Source organism: Anneissia japonica, unplaced genomic scaffold (assembly GCF_011630105.1).
Source record: "Anneissia japonica isolate Jap-2015-1 unplaced genomic scaffold, ASM1163010v1 scaffold287714_len2871179_cov188, whole genome shotgun sequence".
NCBI classification, from domain to species: domain Eukaryota; kingdom Metazoa; phylum Echinodermata; class Crinoidea; order Comatulida; family Comatulidae; genus Anneissia; species Anneissia japonica.
Window position 1 is genome coordinate 419246 of NW_022755542.1, and position 10338 is coordinate 429583.

General features: G+C 35.2%; 1 protein-coding gene across 1 annotated transcript in view; it reads right to left on the reverse strand.

Moving 5' to 3' along the window:
* LOC117123602 (neuronal acetylcholine receptor subunit alpha-10-like) overlaps window positions 1-9770 on the reverse strand; it is a gene marked incomplete at its 5' end in the record, with an annotated part of 27579 nt that extends 17809 nt beyond the window's left edge. Inside the window, 1 exon segment of the mRNA XM_033269595.1 lies at window positions 9634-9770. Within this exon segment, the coding sequence (XP_033125486.1) occupies window positions 9634-9768 (135 nt within the window).
* Window positions 9771-10338: the final 568 nt, after the last annotated feature.

The window sequence follows — 10338 nt, forward strand, 5'->3', positions numbered from 1 at the left end:
ATATATAATCATGCATAAATGAATACAATTTAAAATATATTTATATTAGTTCAATAATAGTTTGCCGGCCCAAACATGTGGTAAATGAGGTATAGGGGAACTTCATGAAACGTTCGTTATTACATAACTAAACGAAGTTTGATGACGTGTAACGCCGGGACGCTTAAAATCAACTCGAATGTCCATCGGGAACGATCGTTACCAACTCCTCATTGGTTACGTGACGCCAGGCGTGAGCACTTTTTTCTACTCACATTGTTTTAGCCCGTATCGTCTGACACGTTTTTTTTTGTTTTTTGTTTTTTTTGTTTTTGCAATAATTATAATTACCAATTACTGAATTTAAAGGTAAATGTATATTAAAAATATATATTGACATTTTCAAATTTGTGTTAATGTCTTCCCTGCGGGCATTGCTGAGGGAACCCGCTACTAGAGAGTCGTTATTTCGTGAATATGCGAACTATCCACTCTCAAACTTTTCCACAACAAGGAATTGCAATTAAATAATTGCAAGTAAACATTTATAAATCGACTTAATATTATTTATTTACTATTTATTTTAATACCGTATATCGAAAGTCTCAAGAGTTATCCTAATAATAAAAAATTAACATGGCATGCACATATTAGACACCTACGAAGTAAACTTGGCTATTCACTCTCATTATTAGGGCGCATTCACAAATTTATTGACACCAAAACCAAACTTTTGTTATATAATACTATTGTACTTCCGCATATCGCGTCGACTACTGTTGTTCACTTTGGGGCTCTAAGGAAATAGCATATCTTCTCACATCCAACCTTTACAGAACCGTGCTTTGCGCATAATTCTTAACTGCCACCCTCGTACCCGTTCTTCTGTTCTCTTTTCAACTCTTAATTTATTGAATGTTTCTAGCAGAATTGCTCTTCAACATGGCTGCCTAGTTTTTAAAGCAGCCACTGGTTCTGCACCTGATTACCTCAATCGTCTTTTGAAACCCATTACTCGCGAGGGTATGCGTCTCGTTCGACAACTGCAGGCCTCTTTTTTGTCCCTAAACCTAAATTACAGTATTTTAAAATGTCATTTTATTACAGAGCCACCTTCTTTCTTAACACTCTTCCTTTTAAATGCAATATATCTTATTCTAATTTTAAAACCAAGTTAAAATTCTATCTCAGAGAAAAGCAATAAAATTCTGATTTTAACCATCACCTTGTAATTTTATAATGAATTTTAAAGTTTATTGTATTTTTAATGAATGTTACAATATATATTCAATATTTTATTTTTTATATAGTTTTTGAACTTTTACTGTAATGAAGCTTTTACTTACTTGGATTTTTATTGTATTGTATATATTTTTATGTATTGTTTTTCTTTAGAGGGCCTCTTTAAGTTAGCTGTACTACTGTACTGCAGCTGTTAGAGCTACCCTCGTGAAATAAAGTTGAAATAAATAAATAAAAAAATAATTTAAAAAAAATATAGAGAAATAGACCGTTCCTGAGTGTAAATTACACTTAAAAACTGCCCGAGAAGAACAAAGACTGCAACACGCGCTTGTCTCAGGCCAGAAGCACATTTTTGTGTTTTTAGACCATATATGGACTAGCAATTATCATAAATTTTGTGAATATGCAAATTTTAATTTCATTCCGACGACTTCGTCGTAGCATCACGTGACGGGTAAATCCATGCTTGTCCGCTTGGGGAGCGGCTTTTTTCCCGACCCCCTGGTGCCACAACTGCTGAGTTGTGGCCTATAATAAGTCGTTTCTGGCCCTGATTTATTCAAATTAGGACACCTCGTGCTTGAATACTCGTGAGAATACACGCCTCAGTGTTAGGCCATGTTAAAAAAATGAAATGTTTCTCGTCGCCCGCCGCATTCGTTTTTGGGGCCGCCTTCTTTTTTTTCCCCTTTTTTTTTCCCTAGTAAAACTTCGAAAATATACCTGAGAAACGAAACGTCTGCAAAAATGCCTCTAGGCCTAGCCCACATACGATATCCATGTCAACACACAGTACACGGCCGATACGACAGCGATTTTTGAAAACAAAGGGGGGGGGGGCTCATCCTCTTTTTCAAAATTATGTGACGAGAAACATGTTTTTTTTTGGTTTGGCCTTATACATGTATCTTATTTTTAACGAACTGTGTTGGAACTTTTCGTTTTGGTTGAGTGTGTCTCGACTGGACACATCGACAGCTCACATTTAAGTTATCAAACATTAATTTTCTATTTCAGTTTTAACACTGCAAATCCACACCTAAATGTGTAATATTTTTTTTACAACAATTTGTACAATCTTTGTTTCCTTTCAGCGCTAAAATTACAATGAAGGGAGGTCAACAAAAAAATCAAAACAGCAGTGGAATAAATACATGAAACACTGAAAGCGTGTTTATTTTGCTCCATTTCGAATTAGGTGACGTAAAGTTTCATAACATTCTGTAACAGCCATCTATTATATTGCAGCAATATCATGGCAACCTCCATATCAAATACAGAATAAGGTATTTGATCAACGCTCCAAGACATCACTTACAGCAGCCTCTAAAAGACTACCCGCAGCAATATAATAGAACAGCTTTTTAAAGCATTAAATGTAATAATATTACTAAAATGAAATAAAGGTCCTAAGTGTTACACTTTTGGACAGAAACGGTAAGAAATGTAAAAAATAATGTCCTAAGCGTATGTAACTGTTGGTTGCTGAGTGAGTTATATTTCTATGCTTCATCCTAAAACTATTGTGTAAAGTTTATTTATATAAACCCAATTTTTGAAATACAGTACTTTGTATTATTATTATTTTAATAACGAAATCCAGTCCTAAATGTAGTAAAAGTCACATGTTAGCGTGAATACAAGAAGGCCCACATGTTATGAGATCCTGATTTTATTGCACCGCCAAGAATCAGACCCAACTGAACTGAAAACCTAGGCCCAACAGATGTCACAATTATATTTTTATTCATTCCGGTATAACGACATATAAAATTATAAAACAACAGCCAAAGGCTGAAATGGTCTGTATTACAAAGAGTGAAATAAAATTAAGACAAATACAAAAACATCTAAATTTAAAAAATACACCTATATTATTATTATATTATTCTCGCAACAATTATTAAAAATATACAAAAAGGCTGATTTGTTATGTAAAATAAAAGATGTCAATTAGATTGAAAAATACATTAGAAACAATTATTACAACAATTTTCAGGAACTTGCATCAATGCTTTGAGACCAAGTTGACCATATTACTATTTTGATATAAAGCAAACAAACAAATAAGACTGGGCGGGAATAAGACACTGTCAATGCCTAAAAACTGTAATTAGCCTCAGTTGCTTTCATTATTATAGTGGCATCAACTGTCACAGAAACTTAGTGGTGGGATGAAACAATCAGTATCCGTTACACCATGTTGGTATGACGGTGCATGGGAACTTCCGCACGCCGGCCCGCCCCATAGGTTTCAGTCATCATTTATAATATCAAAACATCAAATAGAAAGGACAAATAGAAAAACAATAATCTTAAAGTTAATTTAATGATTACAGTACGTGCCTTTGCGACAATTACATTTTGCAAATTTCTAAGAGCCATTAAAAAAAATATTCATTACCATGTACTTATACCTATACTACTTTACTATTTTATTAACTAAGGCCTAAATTGTATTTAGGTCATATCTTTTAAGTATCACTAAAGGATCAGTATTAATTGCATCTGAAATTTCAACTTTTTCGTATATTTATAATAGAGCCACATGCATATTTGATTCACCCTAAAGCTTTCGATGATAAATTGGAAATAAATTGATACTCTTCCCAAATGTGTCTAACGTTATTTGATATGTATACCAATCATAATTATTACACACACGATAATTATTTTTAAGTTGGATTCGAAGAATTTATCTTCAAAAAAAAAAAAAAAAAATTACAGAATAGTAAGTTCTAATACCCTTGAAGATGTCTTTAATTTTTAACATATTGTAGGCCTAAACCCTTCTTGTTTAGACGTCTGAACCACAGACGATCAAATCCACAGAATCATAACACATGATTGCAATAATTCAGCTAAAAGCGAACAAAATATTCACTCTAAGGCCAAATAGACATACAATTATTCAAGATATATGTAAATGTTCTTGTCCTCCTGAGGCCCCATATTCCCAAAGTAGGCCCTATGCCAAGTATATATAGACACTGCCTCTCGAGCTATTCCTTATAATTATTAACTAGATTTTCAACTGTTTAAGTAAATTAACAATATTGAAATAAATTCACTTCAATATACGTAAGCGACTACATAGATCATTATAGATTAAAACAAATCCACGGCGGTCGCTGTGCGGTGTGCTATTTAATATTGCTTGCCTGAAGTAATATAACTATATACATATTTTAATTACATTACCTTAACTTTACGGTACTTATCTAAAACTAATGCTGAATTTGCTTTTGTCATCGGCGCCATTCTATTACCGTTAATGCAATTGATTTCGGTATATGTAGAGACGATTCTTATAACATGAGTGATTAATGGAAACCCCATTCAAGGCCTCATATTCAACCTTTGTAAAATATTATTTGGTTTTTTTTCTTTACGAAGGCATACAGTATGTGAATATACAAAAACTAAAATCATTATAGCAACTGCATTTTAAACGATTACAGGTTAATCAAACTCTTATGCAGTGCGGTATTATGTTTATTATTAACATTGTTCAAGTCTCAGATATTATGCTAAAGATAATAAGGCCCTGTAAGTTCGAATCTCAGTAAAGTGACTTTTAAAACTATAGTTTATTTCCTTAAGCCCTATAGCCACACAATTAAATGTAATTTGACAAAAAGCATGTGACATGACTAAATATGGTCATGATGACATCATATCATGACCATATACAGGCATATGATGACTATATATGGGCATACGAACAGTTTTTGTCAAAGAAAATTTGATAATCTGGACACAGCTAATTATTTGTTAATTTATACATTTAAGTATTACCACATGATTGTTCAGGGTATACATATGCCTATTTAACAGATTAAAATATTTAATACCGTATCATACTAGACAAGACAATTATTGTTCAAGATATTACAATACACCACAATGACAATTGTTGTTCTAATGATTATTTTTTGACTGATTCACATTTGGAAAACGGTGATCTGTATTTGGTCTAGTGTGACATTAAGCATTATACACACTAAAAAAAATCTTGCTATCACATTGATGAATTATTTTTGAAAAATTGCATCTCCTAATGGCTCACTTCGACCTACTTCTCTTTCAATCAGTATACGCCATTACTCTCTTTTTTAACGATGCGTTTTGTTGTGAGTATAGGCCTAGGCCTAAGTAATGCCATGGAGACATACATACAGCACATACACAGAACACAAATGCAAGAAGCACAGAAAATAAGAAATACAACCCTCCATAAAAGAAAACTTCACTGAAGCAAGTTTGTATGTGAAGCTACAGTAATTTGTTTATGCAATGCATAAGGAGTCTAACAACATGCTTACTGAGATGTAAATATCCTAATCTCTCCATCCTCGGTTATCTGGGACGCGTTGCTAAACTAGATCTATATTACGTAAGCATGGTTAACACTAACACGCTCCGAATACAAACGCAACAGAATTGGTGCAAATCAAGCCACTGTAAGCTTACAGTAGTTCACGGTGGGCAATGGACCTTCCATGGGTGTCAATCAAACTTGACAACTGACCAAACAACTGACCAACCAGAACAGGGTCAGAAATACGCGCGTGTCCTACAAACACAAATGTGCTGTCCCATAAACGTGTTTACGTACGTTTATGCTACTGTTTTTAGGGACCTTAGCAACAATATCGAACGGGGTGCGGAAATGTCTATTTAGACGCGTTGCCTAATACTGGACACACATTGGACGGACGGCCCGGTCGGCCGACGCCATCGAATACAGAGAACGCAAAGCGACAACGACGCGTGAAAATATCGTTGTTAATGACGATCCGCTCAGACTGCCACGGAGAATCAGCAGACGGCGTTGCGTCGACAAGCATTCCCATAAAGCGGAAATGGAATCGTCGACCGACGGTCGCGTCGTACGACACAGAATGTGCTACTACGCATTTTAACACAATTTACCAAAGCAGAACAATTCAAAATTACCGATGATAGCAGTAAAAGGATTGCACTGAAAACACAGTAGTGACAGCGTAGCGATATTAAAGAAACCAGGCTTTACGCGCTTGTCGGAGATATTAGGCAGTTTTCGCCGCACGACGTTAACCTTAAAGTAAACGGATGACGTCATAATTTATTCATCTTGCGTTGCGGAGTACGTTAATTTCAGGATTTTACGTGCTCGACGTACGTTAGTTACGGGTTTGCGCATGCGTATTTCCATTTGTTTACAAAAGGGGCGGAGCTATCGCGTTGCATGTTGGGTGCTAACGTTAAAGTTAAATTACCTATTGTTCCATTCCCCTATCAGAAAATCCGAGCGCCACTACTAGCTACTTAAGTTTTAATAAAAAAAACTTGATTGGGAATAGGCCTACATCCTACGAGTTCTATCTAGACGCATGACGTCACATTATAAAGAGTCCAACTTTTTGCAAATGGGTAAAGGAATAATGAAACAGCCGGGTACTTGTGGAAATATTTGAAAATAGGCGCACACCACAGCAATAATATATGTGCTAGCTCCCATGCTCATGCGCAGGTACACGGCAGTTTTTCACAAGAAGAAGATAATTGAAAATGAAAATTTTGCGTTTTCATTTGGCAGATCATGGAGGAATAAGTTAACTTATTCCTCTGTGGGCAGATGTGCTATTGCGTCTTATCTGTACATGGTGTGAACCAATTTTGAGCCTATTATCGTAACACAAGAACCATACGCTTCCACCAAAACAGTCAATTGCAAATGCATCATGTGACCTACTGAAATTGAAATGCAAACACTACTAGTACTATAAGCACAAATTAGTTGGAGCCAAATTTGTACAGTAAATACTAATGCCCTTAAACATTTATTTTTTATATTGTTTTTCTGTTTTGGTAAAGTTTATGCTTCCTCCTTGTACTTCGCTGGGTGGATCTGAATTTTGCCTGTTCTTTAGGAGGACTTATATAAGTATGTCGACTATTGCGTTCCCCGATTAGTTATTCTCTATCAATTTATTTAATACCACAAAATCGATTGAAACAAAATAACACATTTGCGTATATTAAAGAACAATGAATAAATCATTTTAATGATACAGTATAGGTAATGGGTGTGTGTATTCCTTGCCTAATTCAAAATTAACATGGTAAAATTGAGTTTCTAAATTGCTAATCGATAAACTCTTACCTTTCCATTATTTGGTACTTGCATTATAATAATAGACTACGTATACGTTATTAAGTCAAACAATGAATGAGGCAGCTATTTCTATACCTGCCCCTGGCAAGCAGTCTAATTAAGATGAATAACGTTTAAGCTCGTATAACAGTTAATTAAACTCATCATAACACGATTAGTTGGAATTGTGCAGCTCGTAACATGTTTGGCGTTGATAGGTGCATAATTCCCTTTAAATTATCGAGCTATTTGTCAGTTACTGGTGAGCAGCAGAAAACATTCGCTAACGTTCTGAACGTTGTCGTCGACCGACGCGATTCTATAAAGAACGCAACGCTACGACTCCCGCGCAACGGATTATTATTATTATTTTTTTTTTTTGACGATCCGTTCAGACTACACCGACAATCAAACGGTGTCGCGTCGCATAGCGCTCGCAGGGAGCGGTGCTGGATTCGTCAGCCGACGGTCAAGCAACCGTCTCGTATGACGAAGTTAGTGCCTGGTTTTAAATAATGCGAACGCAATGCTTTTCTGCAACGTTTATATGGACTAGGCCTACATACATTACATCACTTATATAAGCGCTATTTCATGAAATCAAAGAGCTTGGACTAGTAACAGTTTTATACACTAACTTTCTTTACCCCTAAGAGTCTCTTTGTGTCTGAGCTGGCTGGTAAACTGGTAAAAGATACTCTCGTCTGTCCACAATAAGGGATGTATGGACCAATACAACGATGTAACCCTCTACTCGTCTCAAAAGATGTACTGGGTTCTTGCACTTGTGCCAATTGTGTTTACACTGGGCCTACGGTTAAGTCATTATCCGAGAAGACTTGTTCCACTTTGTTCCAACCATTGATTAGCAGACCGTTCGAACCAGCGCCGATATTATGGATGTAGGTTGGTGCCCCTGCCTTAACAGCTCGGCCATTCGCCTCAACATTTACAAAGTTATTTAGTTGGAAATTACGTTATAAATACGTTTGTATGGGTTTCATTGATTTACTCAGATTCTGCTACCATTTTTTTAAAAAATTGGTGACATAAATGATATGCTTACTTTTTCTCCTCCCATATTCTGGTTAAAAGTCTAAAACTTATTGAAATGTACAAAGTAAAAATATCAATATACAATTTTCACAAACGTCTTGAATTATTGATTTACTGTGCAATTTAAAAATTTATTATTTTCTAAAATATTTTATTTTTGGTACAATTTTTAAAAATTTAATGGTGTATTTGTTTTGGCAAATTGTATTCTCATTATTATTTACTTAAAAATCCAACGATCATTCTTTTCTCTCTCAATCACACCGAGTTTTCGACTATACAAAATAAATCGAACACAAATGTCAGCAACTCCCGTGTGATGAAATAAAATTGTAACTTTTGATCAAACCAGACGATAGTCTAGCTAACGTAAAATAGGTAATAGAGTATTTTTTTGAGCAACACCATTTCCTGGCCTTCTTATAATTCAAGCTGAACATTAACCGAAAGCTGTACACACGCACCTAATTATGAATTAACTTATTATTACCATTGAAGACAAGGATAAAATATTATGATGGGAAACGGATGCTGAGTTAGGGTATTTTACATAATGTTTATATGTTATCGATTCAAAGGAGACACACGACGAAAAGTATTGATATAAATCGCGTTGAAAGCTTCATTTCAAAATGGAAACAATATAGAGGTATAATAACCCTCGATGTGTATTTAAAGAGACTTTGGGGTGACCTGTCATCATATATTTTTCAGCACACATTTTAAATAATGCATTTTTATACGTATATTGACAGTGTAAAACCATTATGCGATTTTCTGCATTGAAGAAGGGAGGTCTATATTTATGCGCGTTATTAACAAATGTATTCTACGTGTGAAGAACAACTTGCCCTGATAGTAGGCATTTCCTTCAAAATAAATCTTCTACGCTCAAGTGAAAGCAATCTATAATTGAGAAAAAACACTTGGTTATAATTTAAAAATGAAAGAACTTGCCACCGTGATGATGAAAGTGGCATTCACACGTGTTCACATTATTAGTGGTAAGTGTAAAAGTCAGAGTGCGCGTCTATAGTATGTGTGCCACCCACAACCGGCCAATCATCATGCATATACTATGGAATCGTTTACATTATTTCAACAACCCATCGATCAGAATGTAAGGGGCCCAGGCCGACTGAGCCACACTCCCCAACATTTAATCCGCCTCTGACAAGCAATAAAATGATATAAATTCAAAATCATGGACTTACCATCTCTACGATTTGGTAGACAGACAGCGTCATAGAAACATTGACGATGTGCGATGAGTTCCAGACAGGCCGGACTTTTTTGTTGTAGTCCCGGAATAAATCATCGTATAGTTTCTGTTCGTTTCCCCCATACATCGCTGCAGATCAAAAGAAACAAAAAAGGTGAAAAGAAACGCAGAGATGAGAAGAAACACAAAACGATGAAAGGAAATGCAAAATAATGGAAATATGTGTCAAACACACAAAAAGCGTATAGCAGCAGAATAAATTATCATACATTATAGTGTAATTATACTAGGATAGTTCGAAGTGTATAATACAGGGTAAAACGATTAAAAAAAGAGAAATGCTCTTAATAATTATTTATATGTTACCGTATTGATTTATGTAAAAAATGAAGCTTGTAAGTATAATAACGATATACTCTAACAAAATTGCATAATAAATATTTCGATTGTATAATATCATGAAAAATTCCTAGTTACTTTTTATTCTCTGCGAGGAGAAAAAACTAATTTATACAATTGCTTGTTTTGTATGCTTCTGTTAAATGGAACTTCCGCTAAGCCCCGCCCCTTGGATATTGTTGCTAAGGTAACACAAATCGACAGTAGCCTGGTTCTCACGAGAGCCCTAGTATCCGGATCGGGAGCTAACCGTTAACGCTAACCGTTAGCACCTGCGTGAGAACGCCCGATCGGTTAG